The sequence below is a fragment of the Leuresthes tenuis genome, unplaced genomic scaffold (genome assembly GCF_036924035.1).
Source record: "Leuresthes tenuis unplaced genomic scaffold, fLeuTen1.0.hap1 SCAF_2, whole genome shotgun sequence".
NCBI classification, from domain to species: domain Eukaryota; kingdom Metazoa; phylum Chordata; class Actinopteri; order Atheriniformes; family Atherinopsidae; genus Leuresthes; species Leuresthes tenuis.
The window spans coordinates 27,215,994-27,238,591 of NW_027325356.1; the positions used below are offsets into that span (position 1 = coordinate 27,215,994).

Consider the following 22,598-nt stretch of genomic DNA (forward strand, 5'->3'; position numbering starts at 1 on the left):
TGCTGAGCGGGGCTTTTTAAGCGAGAAATCAGGACCACAGTTAATCCAATGTTAGTATTTAGCAGCACATGCATACTAACACAGTTGAACCAAAGTCTCAAATTATCAGCTGGCAGTCATATAATTTCAACTCTTTAAAAACATGCCTACTGTTGTTTGGCTGCTGTCTTTCTTATTTCTGTTTTATGTGTATTTCCCTATGCATCCATACTGAAAGTATATGTACAAAACACAAAAAAACTTGTTTTTTGTTTTTCCTTGAGGCAGATTGAGAATTGTGATTAAGCACTGTGTTCATGGGATTTAAAGATAAAAAAACAAGTCTTCCTTTTTGTTTTGACAAGGAAATCATAATCATAGGAGAAAATGATTGTTACGACAGCAAACAAGAGGGAAGAAAATCCCTCGTGTTATGAATTTTCCATTTCAAATGGAGCCGTCAGAAGAACTGCACAAAAATGATTTTAAGAAATCTTTAATAAAAGACAGGTCTTACACCTTTATTGAGCAGATTGACACAGAAACATGACACACTCACCATGGCATTGTTGGTCTTATGTACGAACACTACACAAGATTATTCAAGCAAATCCCATAGAGACAAATGTGCACACACACGCGCGCGCACACACACACACACACACACACACACACATAGACTGATTACTATAAGTGATTATCTTCCATTTCCAAACATCCTACTTTATATTTTTTTGGCCATTGGTACAGTACACTTTTGCACACAAAGGGTTTGTACAATGCTTACAATGTGAAACAGGGAGTCCTGGTATGCAGCAATGATCCACTGAGTGGAAGGACAGTCTAAAAAAAATCCCTCATTTAACCACAGCAGCAGGATGTCACAACAACCTCCATGGAAAGGGATATGGAAGAAACAGGAAGACAAGAGCAATAAGAAGATAGAGGATGTAGATGTCAGGGGTGAGCAAGTGAAAAGGAAATGGAAGGAGACAGGAGACACCAGCAAGAAAAGGAGCTAGAGGTGAAAAAGGTGAAGTGCAAGAGGTTAAAGCGTACCCTCATCCAGCAGTTTGTTTATGCCATTGCAGATCTTCCTCAGAGAGAGTCTGTACTCCTCTCCATCCCCATACAGCTCAGCCAAGAACTCCCCATGGGCAAAATGGTTGAAAACATGATCAATGCGTGCGTGTGAGCGTGCGGTCAGGTGCTGCTCAACCAGGGTATGAAGCAGGTCCCTGCACTCCAGCAGGAGCTCTGACAGAATATTCCTGTCAAAGGTGTACTCCACCTCATAGAATGACACTGCTGTCATGGCCGCCTGGTTCATCTTCTTCTTGAACCGCTCCACTGTGTCCAGCTCGTCCTGGCTGAACTGGTGGTTGCGGTATAAGATGCCAATCTTCAGGGCAATCTTGATGACGTCCTTGATGATCTTGTGGGCTTCTTTCTTGCTCTTGGTGAACTCCCGGCTCACCTTGTAGAGCTCATCCAGGATCTCACTGCTGGTATCATCTGTCAGCATGTTGGCTACTGCCATGGTCGCCATTTTACTCAGAATTTTCTTCTGGGCCTGCAGGGCCAGGGAGCGAGAGTTAAAGCTCTCCTGTCCTGAAGGAAGAGAAAATATAAGGAAACATTGTGAGCTCAGACCTTAAGGTCACTGCAACATACATTACAGGAACAGAACATCACATTTACAAAATGATAATTAATTTCTGAGTTTATCCTGTTGTTGAGGATCCTGCGAAAACGGAAAATCAATCCAAAATTTAAACTCAATTCTTTTGCAACTTATTATTAACTTGTAATTGTCCCCCCAAAATCAAGTTTTTAACCATGTTAACATGTCCATTTATTTTGTGCTTTAAGATATAATATATCACGAGCTAAATCATCAGTCAGTGCTATTGCTGGCAAGGTCACACAGCCTGTATATTCAACATAGATTGTTGGAATGAAGCTCTGGTGGTGTGGGACTATACAGCTAATTTGCATGAACTGTGAGTAAACAAGGGACTAGCAGCCACTCGTCCTGGGCCGAGGCCCGTCTGCGCTGGTTGCTACCAGTCCCAGCGCTAGCCATTAAGCAGCCAAAACTTGGCATACCACATTTCCTTAAGTGAAAACTGGAACTCAATTTCAACCTTTGCCTCGTATAATGGCCATGGGTGAGACTGACAAAGATAAACAGAGGCTGGCCAAACATGCTTATCATTACAATGTGCCTATCAAAGACGACAAATTTAATTTCATACCACTTTTTTCTAAACAGTTCAATTAAATAGTCACATTTTTTTCAACAGTCTGTTGTATTGATTAAACATTTGTGACCATTCAATTATTTCATCTCAAACCACTCTGGATCAATCCAGTAAGCTGTTGCACAATAAAAGGTTTCTATCTGATTAAATTCAGAATGCTATGTCTCTCTGCAGAATTTAAACTATTTCATTGTACTTAAGACAAATTGTAAAGTAGGAAAAAACTGACTGTGTAGCTTTTGCACATCTGCTGCGATTACGGAGGAATTAATGGAATAATGGGTCTGGCATATAAACACTAAGGTATCTGGAAAGAAGTGCAAGGTTTTATGTGCACTGTTCCAGATTAGTTAAGGCATTCAAATCTGGCATTTAAAAAAAAACATGACAAGTCCTAAAAATAACCATAGTAATTAGAAAAAGGCCTGTCTCTATCAAAGGCCTGGTACCCTAAACAGTTTGCCTCGGCCTCTATTTAAGGAAATGCAGTATTCATAGATTCCCATTCATTAAATAAGGAAAAAGGTGTAGAGCCAGACCCGAGCCAATTTAAGCTCATAACAATTTTTCTCAGGGTATGATTTTGAAAAACAAAGATGAGTTTTTAGTTAAGTAATAGCTGCTGGGCTTGGGACTTTAGATTTTATGTGAATTATCACATTAAAAGGCGTGGCACATTTGAAGGATGGTTGCGTGTGAATTTATCAGCTCTGGTGCTTTTTGATAATATCTATATGAAAAATAATAAAATAAAATGCAAAAATGCAACAGGTTTAACAGTGCATCTCTGTATCGACATGATTTCATTATGGTCTTTAACCAATGCCCTTAGTGTTCAGGACATTTGCATTTAACAGCTGGACAAATCTGAACAAACAAGCTTTTGCAGCTCAGTCGAGCCACGGTAATGAAAACAATGCAAGCATCCTTCCCTTCCCCAGTTTTCACAAGCATGACATTGGCCCTCCATTCAAAACTCTATGTGATAAAAAGGTTTATGTGGTTTATGTGAAGACACAGACCTATGTCTTTGTTTCTGTCTTTGTCAGTCTGCGTTGCACAACTTAGTGTTGTGTAACAGGAAAATTGGTAGCAGAATATTGTGGTTTCAGTAAATATGACAACACAGCGCTGAGGCAAACTCCTCTTGGACGATTAAAATTTTGGCATAAACGAAGGCAAAATCGTATCAATTTCAGGATAGTGTTGGATATTCAACTATTTATTTTACTCACCAGGGGTGTAAAATAACCAGGGGTGCGGCTCCGATGTCAAGACTGGGGGGGACATTTGTTCAATTTTGAATAAATTGGGGTATTTTTATTGTGGGGGACAATTCCTGTTTTTCAGAAATTGAGGGTGAAATGTGCCCCCCTGTCCCCCCTGGGATCTGCACCCATGGTTAATAACAGACTTGAAAAAACAAACACAGAACAATCTGAACATGCAAATGCTGAGGAGTATTGAAAATGAAGTGCAAGCACATTCTATAGCAGGGCGACGGCCTTCCTTGAGCTAACTGTAGCTCAGCTTGTTGGCTAAGGGAGGAATTAATATCTCCTCTGGATAACATCAAACAGCTGTACTATGATAAGAACCTCTTTAAACACTGTCTCTCTACAAGTCCAGAATAAGCACTGTTTTATGTTGTGTCCCACTGAAGTCACAATTTATCATGGAGGCGAACATGAAAGGCTCCTTGTGTCCTCATACAGCGAAGCCAGTAGCCTGACATGACATACGCCTCTGTGAATGTGAGGAGTGGGAGGGTGGACAAGGTTTTTTTATTTAGGTGCCACCCAGCTTCAAATTACACACCAGATAAGTCCTATTATGATAAAGCAAAGGAAAGAGGCTTCATTTTTCCCTCCCGCTCCCCAGGCACACTGTCAACCTCCTCCTCCTCCACATGTTCATGTAAATGCAGAAAGAGTTGGAAGACAGTGGAAGGGGGTGTCATCACCAAGTGGGTTTAGCACAGAGCCGCAGTGAGCCCAAATTCAGGGAAGAACACCTGCTGTGTTGTCATTATAATTTCATTAAAATGGACAGATATTTGACTGTTTAGAATTCACACCATCATCGCTTCATCTGGTTGTTTGTTATTCAAATACACGCACACAAAGAGCTTGAATACTGCGTCACAACTGGGGAAACTCAATCCGTGGCATTTCGCATAAATGTAGAGAAGTGACATTTCATGCGTTGGTCTGAAGCAAAATGACATTTCATGTAATATAATTAGCCCAACATGACATTTAACAGCAAATAAGGCTAATTCCTTTGTCTACAGTTTTTCCCCTGATACAGAAAATCCAATGTTTCTCCCCCTTTCATGCAGCTTCATGAGAGGAGTGGTGAGACCTATTTTATGTTAGATAAAAGTGTGATTAAATAGTATGAAGATATCGCACATGCAGAAGTTGTCAGTGTTATCTAACTACTGAAGATAACAGCACCTACGAAAAAAGCAAACATATCTCCAAGTTACTGTGCTGTGTTCCGTGTTCCATGGTAGGTAGAAACACTTTCAAGATGCACTTTCAAGATGCTCATTTTATAAACATTTTCTTTATGCTACATTATTCTATGTTCTGCTTTACTGCGAAAATAGCTATGTCATTTATGTTATATATCACACGATCTCTGAATTTTTCTGATTTTCTGACAGTGCTGTATGACTGTAGTATCTTGGATCCAGGATGGTAGTGTCTTGTTTTTACTACATCTTTTTCTACCCAGTCATGTTACTGATCTGTTTTCAATTAACGTAGTTAGCTGCAAGATGTCTCTCCAGTTGCATTTTTTCACTACCACTTATTTTGCCAGGCTTTTGTTGACATCATACCAGCTTTTCTGAGACATGTTTCTGCCATCAAATTCAAGATGGGCCAATACTTTTCATGATATAGTAAAATGTCTCACTTTCAAGGTTTAAGATTTGCAAATCCTTGCATTCTGTTTTACAATCTGTTTTATAATATGCTTTTATCCACAGCCAGCTTATGAGACTACTTTAAACAATTCAAGGACATTTCATATAAGTTTAGGTGAAATGTATTAGTAGATCACATGCAAATAAGTGGCACAACAAAAACATGATAGTTTCCATTATATTTGAGTAGCAGCAGCAGGATATATTACTGGTTTTCATTAGGCAGATCTGCAGCTCTCATCAACAGGCTCTCTTTGTCACTGTCATTTCCTGTTTCTCTCAAGCAACTCTTTGTTCCACTGAGCCTCTGATATTCAGAAACCCAATTGGATGGATTTCTGAAACCCTGGCACACTGATAAAGGTGACAGCTTGCTCCATAAAGCAGGCCTTGTCAGTCCAATGGTCATGCAGACAATTTGGATTTAGACCAATTTGTGTTACAACTCACTGTCTAAATGAATTTTTCTATTGTCCATTTAAAAAGCCAATTACCTTAATTATTATAACCAATATTGAAATGGATGGAACCTTTTATATTTTAAGTACAGAAGATAAGCTGGCCAATTTTTCTCCTGCCACCCTCAACACTCAGCCTCGGGTCTGTTTCTGAGGACCAGCAGGTGGCTATTGACTTATTCGCTTTGAGCTCGACTCAAGTCTGTTTGCACATCCCAGAGGGATGAAGAATTTAAGCAAAAATTAAGGAGTGTGTAGGGGGGGACAAGTAAGTATGAGTCAGTCCATCGGTAGAGGAGGTGGGTGATTCAGAGTCTGGCAAGAAATATTAGCACACAGGGTAAGTGAGGGTAGATGATTATGGGAAGTGCACACAAAGGCACTGAGAAGTCCAAACTTTCTCACACACTTCCATACAGCCTGTCACCCAGAGGCTGTGATGAATGACATGGATGAACCAGACTGTCAGAATGAGTTAGAGAAGACTCAAGCTGTCAGGAGAGAGATGGCCAGAAAACTGTCTAGCCCGATCTTCATCTTCCTCCTGCTCTTGCACTTTCTCTGCTACCTGCTCATTATTTTCTCCGCCTAACTTGTCTTCAAGTGTTATGTTTTCACAAAGTAAAGTGGGTACTCTGTGTGGCATGGGGAGAATAATTTACTGAAAACAAACCACCGATGTAGGGCGAGTCACCGAAGCACTGGCCATCAAAGTGGTTACATAAGAGTGTTTTGGGAGTTGGTAAAGTTTACTTTTAACATCAGGATTAGTAAGGTGCTTGCTGCTCTCTGGCTGTGGCTGTTGACCAGACAGTCTCTCTTTGTTCCGCCTGATGTTTTTAGAGGGCTGAGTCAACATTTTCTGCTGCGTTGCGTCAGAACATACATCCAGTATGGAACATGGAGACCAGCCAAACCTACTCTGCTGAAGGAGGTGTTCAGCTTAAAATCTCTGCTCTGATTAATTTCCATTTTAGAAATGTTATTGCTAATGGCTGAAGAATTACCCATGTTGAGTTTTGTGATGAGAATTGCATAAACTGTTAACTTGTGGGTTTAGAGGTTTTGTGCCAAGCTTAGCTAACTGCCAATGAAAATTATGCATATCTTCATGAATAAGTCACATCAGAGTCTAACTTTCACTTTAATAAGCACCTAAAATTAAATCTAAATGTATACGTTTCAGATTTTTCAAGTTCGTTTCAAACTATTGTTGGTGTGTCCATATGTGGGCCTCCATGAGTTGCAATTGTTCTTATTCTTCATACTGACCCTGAGGCTTATTCCTCATAGTGAAAGTGACTTTGGGGATGGACTGAGCTGCAGCTTTGCTTTGTGGTTGTAATGACTGCGCTGCAAATCTGTATGAATGTTACTTAATGACAAAAAAGTGTGACTGCTGTGTCGTTCTTGAAGCAATGTTGTGCTCTGTGCTGCTCAGTCTTAGAATTGGATCTTTCAAAGAAAGCAAGAGTCAGCATTCAGTAAAACCTCTGTGTACTATGCACTCAATCAGTTATGCAGTTAATCCACAAAAATAACTAGGCTTTCTTTGGATATAAAGTGAGTTGATTCTGGCACCTTGGCAGACTTCTTATTTGTGTAAAGTGATAAAGCTCAACAAAAAATTACTGACTAATCTGGACATTTATGTGGCATACTGACTGTGAGACAAGGGTCCAGAGGCTTGTGCTGGTCTTATTCCAGAGTAACCAGAAGAATGAGCCTTTAGCGGGGGCCAGCAGCTAACACAAACTGGTCTTTACTGAGTCAACGCTGGAGGCACCTAACAGCCGGAACGCTACAGAGCGCACATGCCTAACTAAGGCAACAGTGCGAGCATGTGTATTTCTTTGTGTATGTTAGGTTTCTTAGTTGAGAGCAGAAAAAAATAATATGTAATTCACTGAATGTTGAGCACAGCCATCATCACCAGCCAAAGAAAGACTTCTTATTTAACGTGATGATCTATGATATCGGGGGCGACTCTGGCACAGCTGGTAGATCGGCCATCTTCCAAATGCGTATATGTGTGTATATGGATATGTATATATACATATATATATGCATTATTGAGTGTTTGTGCAAATGGGCGGATGACAAACACATGCAAAGTTCTTTGTAGAACCTAGGCAGGGTTTAAAAGGCATTACATAACTATAGACCATTTACCATTTTTTTGCAGAATTAGACTAAGGGTGGGTTTCCAGAGGAAAAAATACATATGATACACGGTAACTGACTTGAACTGTTTTTTGTAGCTGTTTTTCCAAATTTGTGGATAGTTTTTTGCGTAATCTGAACTATTCAGAGCTTCTGCAGTGATCAACATCCTGACCACAACAAGTATCTCAAGCATGTACACATACACTGTCAAGTGTCTAAGTCTACTTCAAGCCCAGTCTTACCAGAAAACATATAATAGGTAAGTAAGTAAGTCAGTAAGTCAAATTTATTAATATAGCACCTTTCACAGAGGAAAAAAGTTTAAATCATGAAACAGGTACACACACAAATAAAATAAGAATACAAAGACAAAACCAACAGACAGAAACAGTCAAAATAACACTACGACTCCTTAAAAGCCAGCCTGAACAGGTATGTTTTAAGATGTTTTTTAAAAATGTCCATGGTAGCTAAGTCTCTCAGGTCCTGAGGAAGACTATTCCACAGCCTGGGTGCAACAGACTGGAAGGCTCTGTCTCCTCTGGTTATGGTTTCTGGCACAACCAGAAAACCCAGGTTGGCAGACCTGCGAGACCTGCTAGGGACATGAGGGCGAAGAAGTTCAGACACGTAATCTGGTGCCTGACCACGAAGCGCTCTAAAAGTTAAAATCAAGACTTTAAAATGAATCCTAAAACTAACCAGTGGAATGAAGCCAGTGCAGCGAGGCCAGGACAGGCGTTATATGGCAACTCCGCCTAGATTTAGTTAGCAGCCTGGCCGCAGCGTTCTGCACTAACTGCAAACGGTTAATAGCTGCCTTGCTGAGATATGTGAATATGGAGTTGCAGTAGTCCACCCGAGATGACACAAACACATGAATTATCAATTTTAGCTCGGCCTGCGACACCATGGTTCTCAGTTTGGCAATGTTTCTGAGTTGGAAGAAACAAATGTGAGAATAAAATTAAAAAAAGAATAAATGTGTTTGTCAAAGCTCATATCCTGGTCTGGTAGGTGTGTTTGTTCACATTTTCAAACTATATTAGTGTCACGATCAAGGGGTGGTAGCAATCCTGTCTATTGCTCTATGTTGGGAAGCATCCAGATGAGATGATGGGAGTAGCCACACATGGATACTGAAATAACCCTAACCTAACCCTAGATCTAACTATGTATTATAATACAGGCACTAACCATGTATCTTTAACTCCCAGTTCTGTTGCAGCCTATAGTCATTGTGAAAAGTGCCATCGACTAAGGGGCATTGCCTACTCAGTCAAACAAAATTCAGTCTTAAAAATTAAGAGGTAAAAACTATTAGTATCGGAAATAACCAAAAGAAACAGAAGAGAGGTCAAGTCAAAACAAATGTATTCTTTTGTATTGAGTTTTCTTTTATCACTGTCCCACTGTTATTTTAAGAACCCACATGAGATGAAAAAGCTGTCAAAGTTGATTTTTAGCTTACGTGTGGCTTTCTGCTTCACTATATGTTTCTTATCTTATTCAAGACAGTTCACTATTTAGAGGAAATGAATACAGCTCTTTTTACATTTGTTTAACAGCTGTTCGTTCATTTTTTCCAGGAAGACTTTAATTCCCAGCACATTTATTTAGCTGTTAATTCATTCAATCCCGGATCATTTTTGCTGTGCTGTAAAAAAAGAGGTGTTGACATGAAAACAGAATATCTGGATGTAATGTTTTACACTTCTACTATTTGACATTTTAGCCACGTTTTTAAAACACAATCACCTAATTTCAAAAAGTGACAAAGAGCCATATGTTCTCTTTCATTCACAGATTGACTGTAAATCCTTCAATATCAATAAGAATTCTGTATTTAATAAATGACTCACCCAAATACATGTTTTCATACATTAATGCTTCAAAGTTTTAATGTTTAAGAGCAGCAGATTTCATGTGATTCCTGGTTACTTGAAAAGTACTCTTTTTTTGCATACGCTTAACATTAAATCTTCTTTTTAAAGACCACTTATATCTAATTTGTTGCATCAGTTAATAAGCAGCAGTCTAATTCCTTCCAATTATCAGTCTACAATAATAGTAGCTTTTGGTTCGATGGGGCACCAATGATGAGGTTTGTCTAGGGCTTCATATGAGCTTTGACTGGAACTATCAACTCTGAAACATTTGCAAGTGAGAGCAAAGTAGGAAAGTATAACAACAACGGATAACTTTGCATGAGATGGTGGTTGATACAGGCTCTCCTGTATAGGAGATACGTACGGCTATTTTGCCAAAGTTAACACAAATAACGTATCAGACTTGTTTCCTTACATCTACCACTCAACAATATAAATTTACAATTTAAACCAGATTACATTTTGTATGTCCCATTTCCTCACAGTTGATTTAGCGTGACCACATCTCAACATATGTCTGTGAAAGAAGGAGGTCTTGTCTTGTTAAAAATGCTAGATATTCATGATACAGGGCACTGGTTACATTTAAATTTGAGTTTTCATGCCAAGTTACGTAACTGACTACCCACTTTTATTTCCCCACCATCCCTTCAAATATCTGGCTGAAGTTTCCTTTCATGGGAACTGGCGGTGTTGCATTGCTTCTCATAATTAGGCTCTTGATAAGACTGCAGCAGAGTGTCTGTTACATTGATTAGAAGGTGTTCTTTTCCTGAATTACGAAACAAGTACAGGCTGCATCTGCTGAATCTGTCTTCATTCAAAATGACAATAAATAGTTTCAAATTTTCTGGACGTTTCCAAGGGCAGCAAGTCTGCAATGAACACCTTTGATTTGCAGGATTGAAGTAGCCAACACCATAAAATGCAACATTTCATGAACCGAGTACATTGACTGGCTTTTTATATTGAAAATGAGTGGGAAACATGGAATTAATTGATCTTGGAGATCTTATTAATCCTTTATTTAACCGAGAAAGTCTCTCTGAAATTACTTATTTTTTTTACTTTAACTTATCCAAACCTTAACTAACCCTATACTCCATACTACACATGAAAATTATTTATCTTATGTGGACCTATTTGGGACAGCTTCCCATAGTGTGACTGTGTGAGGTGATGTATGGCCCCAAAACATGAGGCACACACATGGAAATAAAATACTTCAGAAGTGGTTTTCTATTTGAGGTTGCTAATGACACCATGTTTGTTTTCAGTATGGACAAAACCAGGTCACACAGTCAGCACAGATGCTGTTTTTTCACTACACACAATTTTGTATTTACACAACAGGCACAGGTGCTCTTACCCATTCTTTCAAGTGGGGTCGGATATTTGCCTCTGGCTAATCAGGACAGTAGAAAAGACAAGAAGAAGTTCAGCGTAAAGGAAGATAGGGACATCTGTTTACTATACTGTCAACTGCTTTACAATGAAAGCCCCCTCCAAACATTATTAGTTCAAACAGTCAAACAGTGAAGGCTGCTGACAGGCAAACTATTTCAGAGATGCACAAAGGTGTGTCAGTGCACTTGTGTAACAAACAAAGGTTCTGCTGAGATCTGCAACACTTCCTTGAAGCCTATTTAAAGCCATCACAAATATTTCCATATGCACATGTTTTTCCCACCTGCAACCAATTTTCCGATCACAGGCAGCACTGTTTTGTAATTACGTGCATCTTTCTGAAATGAGCGGTTAGTAGGTCATTCTTTGCATCCTGTAAAAGCTACCATCACAATCATTTTCCAGACATTTTCTTTTTCAGACATTTTCTTTTTCAGTCATTTTCTTTTGTCCCCTTTTGGTCTCAGGTGCCCTGCAAAACCCACCTTCAGCAGAAGTTGCATTAATTCATATTTCACGTACATGTGTCCAGGGAAAGCCCTTATTCATAAAGTCTGCCATCTATCAGAGATGCCATTTTAGAGAGTACAAGCACAGCTTTAACAATGTATCAGTACTATGAAAATGTCAGGAAAATGTTTCTCAGACAAGAGAAGGTGACAGCTTGACTTCCACTTCTTTTGCCTTGGCCTTTTCATTTGCTTTTGGTTTCCAATAAGGAGCTGCAGCAGAGCCTCTCTGACTGCATTTACAAGGCTTGAGGAAAACAATAGAATGGGTCATTCAGCAGTATTAAAGGGGGGTTTAATAGCCTGCTGGGTTAGTGTTAAACAGGCCTGAGAGGCCAGTGGACTTGGAAGGGGGCAGAGGAGGAGTTCTGTGTGCCAGCTGGTACCTCCACCATTAAAGCTGGGGAGAATAATTCATTTTGTAGATCTCATCTAAAGGCTGCTGACTTGTTGAATAGTGTCACTATTTCACTGTCACTTAAGCTCACGGATGTATAGGTAATACAGTGCCTAAAAATGTATCTCAGTGCAGGCCATCATACATCTGCAGAAGTATTCAAGCACTGGAATACAGTTTTTATCATTTTATACCTCTCTTCCACTCACTGTGGACCTGCAAAGGCTCCATACAGGCATATTTTTGACTCCCACAATGCGACTCAGATGATGACTCAGAAATACCGCCCCTGCACAATCTCAGTCTGTTGTAACGCATGTGTGTGTTTGTTTCTACATGAAAGTAAGTGGCAATGATGAAGCTTGAGAGAGATATGATTTCCACAGAGAGAAACAGTTTGGTCCACCACAGTTTAGTGCAATAATTTGCATGATTCATGACATAAAAAATTTGACTGCATGCCAGTTTCCAAAGGGTAGTCTGGTACTAAAAGAGGTCATTCACCGTGCTGTCAACAGCTGCTCAGGATATAGATGAGCATTAAGACCTTTCGGGTTAATAAACAACTCAGTTTTAATACCTCGTTGACTTTAATTTGTGTGAAGTGGGGTCACCAAGTTCAAAGTTCATTTCCTTTTACAAATTTGCATCATCTCAAGTTTCTGGCTGAAAATGAAATCTAAAGGTTAATGCTGCTTTACTGGGGGGGAAATGGCAAGATTGCATATTGTTTATTTTCCTCATAGATTCCTGGGCTAACTTTGTGTAAAAATATAACAAGAGAAATGCATTTTCTTAAGCTGTTGTATTTTTTGCAGGTGTTCCTTTGACCTAGATTTTATTTATGGATTGCATTAGTCAGAAAAGGGACTACTATGTCACAAGTATCATAAAGATGGAGAAAATGATGATCACAGAAGCAAATAAAGGAAATAAGTCGATATTGGTAAGAATAGTCTTATGACGGTTGTCGTGGAGTCTACCACAGCTTGTCTTTCCATTTTAGTGGTTTTGTTTCTGTAATTTTTAATTTTGTAAAAACGTGCTGCTGCAGTGAAGGAGATATAGCTTCAATCAACCAACTCTTGATGAATAAATGTTACAAGTAAGAGGTCTAATCGAAACCTGATCCTGTGGTCACGTTTTTTGGTGAAACTTTTTCTGTCAAAGAATGATTTGTACTCAACCTAATACATCTTTATGATATGAGCTGGATGTAGATGGATACTGTAGTAGAGACATACCCAAAGACTTATGACCCTCAAAGAGAACAGTTCTATCAGGATTGACCTGTCCATCATAGGATAAAATGGACAAAGCCAGAAAAATGCTCAACATAGCTTTGGAGTGCCACTGCAGACGTCAAAGAGACATGTTTTTCCTATAATTCATCACTTGTTTGTGACTACACATATGAAGCTGCTCTCAATGCCGTGAGATGTCTCTTCATAAACTCTTTAGTTCCTGTGCTGCAGGTTCCTTCCCGCTTTTCCTGTGCAGAAGCCTCCTCCAAAAGTGTCAGCAATTAATTTCACCGTCCGTTCTCAGACTATCCTCCACGGTGTCCTAATGGTGTAGTTTAACTTTTTTTTTCTTGGTTAATCCGAAACAGTCCTTATTTTCATCTTCAAACATTTTATAAATCCTTTGTTAACATTTTAAGTCAAACAAAAGATTAGTTTAGTGGAATTGAACAGTCAAAACTAAAGTTTATTTTGTTTAGTAGTTTATTTTGAGAAAGTTTGTGTATGTCAGGCAAAGTTTGACTCAACTGGAAAATGCATAATCACACAAACCTTTGTAAATTATAAAGAAATGATGTGTATCGTAGCAGCTGTGCCTAATGGAGAGCTCTGTCATACATCTGAAGATAGTGTTTGAAGCTGTAAGCGTGTTTATCCTGGGACTAGTATAAACGTCTCTACTGTGACAAGCAATCCACAGAAAGGCACTTAGGAGCCTCTCTGAATCAGAGGGGACCCAAGAACAGATTGCCTTTGGCTGCTGCACAACCTTATTTAATGTTCCATCCCTCATCTTATTCTTTGTCTCTCTCAGTCTCTTATTTTAATAGCCATATCCATGTAGAGCTCAGCTAGGCGGATGAAGGGAAAGCAAGAAGAGGCAGGAGACGTCTGATGGATTAACGTGCGGGAGGCTTGATGACCTGTCACAAGAAGCTAAAGGGAGACTGGAGGGACTAAGAGATACAGCAGTGGTTTGACCTCCACCCTCTGGCTTGCTTGTTGCTTTCATCACAATCACTACTTGTTATGAAGACCAGAAGAGCAAGTGGTCTGTTGAGGATGAGAAGTGATATTCAGGACGTCCTGTTAAGAACCAGCATGGACTGCAGAGTCCTGTGAGAATCTAGCACTTTGACCCCTCTTCTGCTGTAAAACTAATGTCCTCACCAGCTGTGGTTTCCTTCTCTGTGCCATTGTTTAGTTATCAGGGACAGCCAGGCCACAGTTAGCTGGTTAGCTGGGCATGGGAACTGGCTGGAGGCTGTCTCCCTTCTCTGTTTCAAACCTCTGGGAATTTCTCTGGAAAGGCCCACAATAATGAATATCTCTAATGATGAGTTCAGTAACACAACGTTTTGCTTTGTTTATTCTCTATTGGAGCAACCACAACATGAACCATCATAACTGGATCATCAACTACAGTCAAACAGACCTAAAATGCAAAGAAATGGGAAGTAGCACCCAAAATACTGTTTGACTGACATGCAATGACTTGAAAATGCAGCTGAGCAAAGAATCTTCCCACTAAGCTTCATAAAGAATTATTTGGTTAAGAAAAGTGCCACTCTATTTATAGAAAGTCTGGTATGAATGTGTGTGAGCTATAATGACAGACTGTTTGACCAAAGCTTAATGGAATACAGAGGATGATAATATATTTGGACTTTCCTTACTATATCTGCCCTGGACATCAGATACAAAGTGACTTAAACATTTTCGTCTGAAAGAGACTATTTGCAAAGAGGCAAGGTGGGGTGAGCGAAAGAATGAGGAGATGGGCAGAAATGGCAGTATGTACGTTTTTGTTTCACACCTTTCAGTCAAGATTAATAGAAGTGAGCTGGTGAAAATAGGAAAGGATGTTGATGGAAGAATTTCTGAACCATCAAAAAGGAATATAAAATAAAAAAGATTAACATAATGTACGATCAAAGCCTGATGGAGGACTGATGGAGAGAATGACGGAGACAGTGCTGAAGAAAGAGAGATGGAATGATATGTCCTAAATTTGATTGTTTAGCTGTTGCCAAAACCTCTTTCTTTAAAAACAGACCCAGACCTCCACAAGACCAAAAAGTGCCTTATATGTAATCTCCAGCTGTGTTAAAAACGTCCTTATCTGGTCTCTTTTTTCCCTGTCTCTTCCTCTCTGTCCGTTTCTCACTACATCTACAAAACTGAGTGGCAGGGAAGTGAGTGTTTTCCGGCCCTGGGTGAGTCGCTCCTCTCACAGACCCCAGCCAAGTCTCAGCATGCCATGGCATCGTCTTACAAAGAGACACACACATGCACGCAAAAACACGCACACACTCAAAGGCTTGCGCGCACCACCCTAAAGGCCTTGCCAGCTTTCCCCAAAACTTTGGCCCCCTGGTTTGTTTACTAGTTCACTCACTTTAACTGGGTTTACGTAAAAACGAGGCACTGAGAACCCACAAATCACTGACAGGGAAGCTCATTTTGTCACTGCCCCTATGTAGAGCTGAAACCCTGCCCCCCTGACCAGGCTGTCCTTGCTACAACTAACATGGGTAATTTGATTGTAGCCATGAAAAAAACATCTTTCTGGTATTTGTGGCCTGTAATCCATCATAATATCAAGGCAGAGGGTTTTGGATGTTGTTTTTAGATGAGAGAGAATAAGCTAAATATTCCCTGGGTGTTCAAATTCTACTTGCCAATAGGAGATATATCTGCTTTTCATATGGGCGGATAAAATAAGCCCTTTATGGTAAAATGATATGGAGGCAAAGGTTAACCAGGAAATGGGGCAGGGCTTCGGCTGTCTGGGAGCCTAAATTAAAAGGTTGCTCTTGCTTTGATTGGGGTGATAAAACTGGATATACTGTGAGCTTTGGCCTTGAAGGTCCTCACTCTGCATGATATGCTGCAGTGTAAAGCCAAAGTGCTTTTGCTCTCTTGGCTGCCAACCCACTGCTAACTAATGACCAGGAAATAACTGTGGTCCACACAAACACACACTTAGACACATTAGTGGATTTCTCCATAGTGGGACAATAAAAGGAAATCTTATCTAATCATGGATTTGTTTCTGTCCTTTGGTGCCTACCTTCTCTCTTTTAACTTTTCATAGAAGCCTAAACATTATTATTCCATGAGTTATTCTGAATCTTAGGCATTAAGCAACTTGTGGAACTTTTTTCTCTCAATGTTGTCATTATTGTCAATAAAATGTCTAAACCAGCAACTTTAATGCAGTTTAATGTGACATGCTGCTGAACCGATTGCTGTGAAATATTATGCTGGACGTGGTTATTTTTTTTCCTACCACAACCTTGAAATACTATAATCAGCACAGTTGATTTCGACTGGGACAGAGTTAAGTGTGAAAAGCAGAGCAAAAAGCTGCCCCCTGCTCTGTCTTATTTTTTTATTTATAAATGTATGCTGCTATTGTAGAAAGACATTTTTAGCTTGATACCATCTTCATGCAGTGAGGGCACAGTATATTGAGAGGAGTTGAGTAAGAAAAACCCAGATGGCCGTGGCTTCCCACAAACATGTCAGACTTTTCATTGGCACTAATGGAGAAATCTTGTGTCAACCATAAAGTTGAAACCCAAAACTACACCTAAAGAAAACTTTCCCTCTCAGTTTCTGTCAATAATTTGAAATAACTGCTGAGTCGAAAAAAAAAGTGTTAAAAAACAATATGACGCGTCTGAAAGTTTCCACATCAGAGCTCACATATGAATTATCCACAGATCAGGCAACTGTACAGGGTTGATGCTTCACTGACAATCATCCAGCCTTCCATTAATACAAACTGCAACCCCCCCCCAAAAAAAAAAAAAAAAAAATAATTCCACCTCACACATCAGGCGCCACTAGCAATTGTTTGTTTAGCTTTAAATGGCCCTCGAGTTACACCACAGCTCTCTGAATGTGTGTCTATGAGGCCGTTGACTAGAATGCCAGTGGAAGTGCCTCCACAATCTAATTCCATGTTGCAGTAATAGCTCAGCCGCAGGGAGACAATTTTCTCTCCAAATGTCCCACTATCCCAGTGAAATACCACTATATTACAGTGTCAGTGCATACATGCATACATGTGCACATAAGGGAAAATTTATTCACCAACAGTGTCCTGGGAGTTATAGGATTTGTCTTTTGCTGCAGCTATAGGACAAACCACTTTCTCCTGAGTCGTCTTTTCCATTTATGGCCTTACTCTCTTTTTCCTTTTATCCTCAGTTCTTGTTACAATTTTCCAGAACTGGCTCTTGGTGTCTTGAGAATGTGTGTGTGTGTGTGTGTGTGTGTGTGGCTGGTTTTAGTGCAGTCTCCATCTGTGGGCCAGATTAAAGGCAGAGAGGGGAAAAAAAATATCAGGGATCCATGTGTAAGCAGAAGAATGAGCGAGAGGAGTAAGTGTGTGTATGTCTCAGCATATGGTAGTGCCACAGAGTATGTAGTGCTGGGTCGCTCGGCCTGTCTAAAGCATGTCTAAGGTATGTGTAAAGCATGTGGCCAGTCTGCCAACATGGCAATTATGAGGCAGAAGCTCTTCTGTGGTTGCTGAGTGCTCTTTGGATTATTTAGGGCAGCAGTGATTTTTTAGCAATTAACAGAAACAAGGGAGCTGCAGCGTTTGTTAGTATATAAATGTGTGAACTCATAGAGGAGGATATCATGGCTGAACATTAGATTTCAGCTGTATCATCAAACAACGTCTGCAGGTTTTTGTAATAAAAGCACATCAACAGCCCTTATGCATCTCACAAATGTTATTACAACAGACAAACAGCTTCTCTTTTCAGCAAGTCTGCTTTCTCGAGAAAAAAAGACAGTAAAACAAACCACTGGAAATAGTTCCACAGATGGCTGATTGTGGTTTGGTGTTAAAAGTTGCATCACCATGAGGAATCAGACAAAAGTCAGGGCTGATTATCTCTTCTCCAGCATAATGTCAGACTGATAAAACAACCATATAATTATTTAAAGAGGAAATCAGGGGTATTTAACAGTTTAATGAAATTCAGTGTCCAGCCTCTGTGAGCTTCAAACCTGTAGGAGAACAGGTGCTGACAGTGAGCCTCGCTCTGACTCATAATCAGGTGTGGTCATCTCCAGTCCACCACAGGAAGGAAGGACAGGGCAGCTGGGTGATTCGGTTTGTGGCTGCCATGTGGTTGGAGGCATGATTTCTGCATGACTGGATGATTATAGGTAAAAATGCAATCCTCTGTGTCTGTTCTTTCTTTTTTTTTTTTACGCTGGTGGTTGAAGTCATCACAAAAGTGCAGAGAACAGGGGACAACTATAGAAAAACACAATGGAGAAATAAATTAAATTGCTTTGTGTAAAGAAGCTCTGTCCCCGTAAGAAGACTCTACCAACCTTTATTCCACCTTTCTGTGACACAAAGCTATGGAATAAAGTCTGTTTTCTCTGAGCTCATCTCAAAAGCTTGATTTTGGATTCATAATTTTTTTTGTATACTGCCTTACTTTTTAATTGAAGGCTGTTGTTGTAGATTGTAGAAGTAAATGTTCTTAAATGTAAAAAGTTAATTCTGCCACCTGTAGAATGTGGTATGAATGTATGGTGTCTTTATGCTGCCTACAATGAAACACTGTGCACAGCTCATGAAGGAATGGGGAGACATGTCACCTACATCGGAGGGAAGCTAGAACTGAAGCATGCAGGTGTGGTGCTGAAGGTAGAGGTGGGGAATTTGAAATGCTGACATTAAGCAGCTGCATAGATTTCCAGTGAGCAGTGTGTACAGGAATGCAGCTAAATGACGGACATAGTACTGATAGTTTCACTTCCAGGGACGGGAATAAATGGTATTTACTTACTAAATGTTGTTGGTAAAATTCAGTTGAATTTGTTGTGTGGAAAAGAGCTATTTCCTTGTCTGTGCTGCAACAGTGAAATGGTTTTGCTGGCTGGGAGCCGAAGGGTGAGCTGAGCTGGGTGTAGCCAGACAGCAGCCGTACAGTAGCAACTGTCTGTTTGTCGTCATCTAAAATGAATAAACACCTGTACAGCATTCATTTTAGTTTTTGTTTTCCTGTTCGAAGATCTCTTATTACTCTCAAAAACTGATGTGCAGCTCTGTTGGGAAGCAGAGGCACTTTAGGGAATAAATAAATGACATTTACTTGGAATTTCTGGTGATTCCATGCTCAATTAAATAACTATTCATAACTATTTTACACTACAGTTGGCAGTTTACAACTAACACTGTTGTCATCTTTGTTTGGGAAATAAAGTAAGTCCACGTGTATTACACCACTGTTTTGCAACAAAATAAAAAAAATTAAAAACAGATAAAATGACAGCATTGAGACAAGCTCTGAGGCATTTTTTGATGATTCAAACTATTTGAAACAGGTTCCAGTTGAGACAGTGTAACAACATGCTCTTATCCATTTTCATTTGATTCTCATCCTTATTCATCACACTTGCACCCACCATTATGTACAGGTTTGACATGCCTACATGTTTAACAAAACCAGTTCCTCCTCTGGGTTTTAAAAGTTGTTTCCCTTTTAGTCACCTCTCAGCAATATTTAAACCTGGAAATCCACCAGTTGTAATATCATAAACTGTTTTTGATTTATTTGATTCAAGCGCATGACTTTCAGTTCATCTGACCCAAAATGAGAGGTATGCTCTCAGGTCTCAGCACACACAGGCAGCTCAAGGAAAACACACTGTGATTAATTGCTCATAGATACACACATGAGTGTAGAAGAAAGGCAGCACAGACATGAAAAGAAGAAAATACAGATACACTGTAATGACTACCACCAACAGGAGAAGGCTGGAGAGTCAGAGCCACCTGAAACAAAACACCTCGGTATTTAGACTGCTGGAGTTTTGGAGTATGTAAGCCTGAAGCTAAGATCCATCACACACTCCCCATTCTCATATCCAGGAATGAGGGTCATGTTTGTATATGGCAAAATTTCAAAATTAGAATTGTTTTTTAAATACCCTTTCTTAGGCTTTGGTGCAACATTTAGCCTCATGAATTGATTCATACTATTTTTTTTCACTGATAGAATAGGGACTGCAGCACAGCAACAAAGCATGATGCATTCTGAGCATGAGTCAGACTCTTACTAGCTCTTAACTGGGAAAAATATCCTGCCTTCTGTGCTCCGTTCAACATGTGCTACAACATTTCCAGCAGCTACGATATGTCTAAAAGGCTTTGTCCCTAGTACTTGACAAGTCTTGTTACATTCATGGAAGCTTTAGAAGATCACAGCATCTGAGAAAAAAAAGCCTCTGTCTTTATGGATTGGCCAGAACGCGCTTCATGCTGAAGTTAGAGTTGATGTTTTAATTCTCAATTGTGTGCCTGAAGTCAGAAAACGATACAGATGAATAATCATCCACCGATTATGTAAATAAAGCCTTCTGGCTCTAAAATCAGTGTTCCTTCTCCTTTGCAAATGGACTGCAAGACAGACAGACAAATGTCCAGATGGACAGACAGATGGTTCATCAGAGCATAATTAACACAGAAAGGTCTTTGTTGCCTCACAAATCTGAAATAAAGCCACACCAGTATCAACCCACTTAAACAATAAATTATCAAAATCATTTAATACCTCAGGCATGTCTACCATAAAGACTTTGTGACAGTGTTTACACTTGTCTGATCAAAATAAATTTAGGGGAACCCACAGTTTTTAAATAGAAATGTGTGAACAAAAAAAGTTTCACTTCTCGATGACAAAAAAAGCACAGCCCTTTACTGTGAAAAACCTCCCACAGGCAGCTTTGATTTCAAATCTTCAAACTGAAATGTTTCTCCACGATGTCGTTTCATCTCCTATCTTGAATCTATCTTGAAACTACTCACAGCTCAGAAAACCGCCCACATGTGTGGAAGGCTGAGGAATACTCAATAAAAGTTAGCTCCCAGGAGCATTTGTGTGTCTATCTGCATGTTTAAAGTCTAACTTTCCTCTCTGCAGTTAATTGTTGCCCTATGCTCTGACACCATAAACCTCTCCCTTTTTAAAGAAACAACCACACAAATTCCAGGAAAGGAAATCTAAACATTTATTTTTTCTGTATCACAAAAAAGAGGAAGATATTAGCGTTCGGGGAGTGTGTGCTCTCTCTGTAGCTGGATGTGTTGATGAAGAAACTGGCTGCACGTGTCGGAGCTTGCCTGTTCCTGGTGGTGACTGAGCCGGCTTTTATCTGTACTGTCATTGAGGCTCTGCCTGTCACCATCGTCAGAGTGTACAGAGTGCCCAGCAGCTCACCCTTCAAACATCTCAGAAAGCTACAGGCACTTGATACAGTGTGGAAGACTTGAAATGAAAAAGTATTTAGTATTTTTTGAGAATAGGCTGCTGATCATTGTAAAGAGCTGCATCTGTGAGAGGAGTGGCACAGAGTTGATGAGCTACACTTCCCACGTATATGCCGAGGGTCTAGTAACTGATAAAAATGCTGAAAATGTGCTGTTAAAACAGGAATAACAAAGTCAGTGAGCCTCTGGATAAACTGATTACTACATACACAACTAGATACTGATGCTGGTGCTTACCCGCAGAGATATCTCCGTCACTTTGCTCTCCAGAGTCTGAATCCATCTTCCCCTTCAGAATGCTTGGAGGCTGTAGAAGCTCTCTTATTCCGTTCTTTTCTTGTTCCCTTTCCTCTTCAGGGAATCTTGAGATTTCTCAACCCAATGAAATAAAAATGAACTTCTTGCGTGTGTTTTTTTTGGTTTGGTCCTTGTGTGCTAAGCCTCCCCTCCCAAGCGGGAACTCTGCAGTTGTGAGAGGAATGCTACTGGTCTGAATTGCTGAGCTATCCTCCTGTTTTTTGCGTTCTTGACTCCCTCAGTTTCCCTCTTTACTTCTCCCTCTCATCTACTTTCCCGTGTCTGATGCTCCCTCCCCTCACTCGCTCCCGGTCCGCCCCCCTCTCAGTTTCTCCCTCCCTTTTCCCTGCCACTCTGTCCCTCCTCCTCCTCCTCTCATTCGGTGCTGTCACATTCAGCCTCTCCTCGCTCCCTCCACTCAAACTCTTTCTCTACCTCTTTCTGTATGCTGTGAGCGCTGTCTCTTCCTCTTTCTCTCTTCCTCTCTCCCTCCCTCTCAGTCTCTGGGTAAAAGTACTGCCTGTGTTTTAGCAGAGGAATGGGAGGGATGTCTTTATGGTGACTTGAAATGTTTATGTTTATGCATTTATCAGATGCTTTTATCCAAAGCGATTTACATGTAGGCATGTAGGCTAAGGGGGTCTTGCCTAAGGACCCCTACTGGAGGTAATACCTTTCATGCAGGGGATTTGTACCCAGGTCTCCCACATGGAAGGTGGCAATCATACCACTACGCTATCCA

General features: G+C 40.1%; 1 protein-coding gene across 1 annotated transcript; it reads right to left on the reverse strand.

Moving 5' to 3' along the window:
- Window positions 1–459: 459 nt before the first annotated feature.
- Window positions 460–22,134, reverse strand: tnfaip8l3 (tumor necrosis factor, alpha-induced protein 8-like 3). Its single transcript, XM_072381280.1, has 2 exons — window positions 21,797–22,134; window positions 460–1,590 (listed from the first exon to the last, which is right to left on the reverse strand). The coding sequence occupies exons 1-2, from the start codon at window positions 21,840–21,842 to the stop codon at window positions 1,028–1,030; spliced, it is 609 nt and encodes a 202-aa protein (XP_072237381.1). The 5' UTR covers window positions 21,843–22,134; the 3' UTR covers window positions 460–1,027.
- Between the last annotated feature and the right edge of the window lie 464 nt (window positions 22,135–22,598).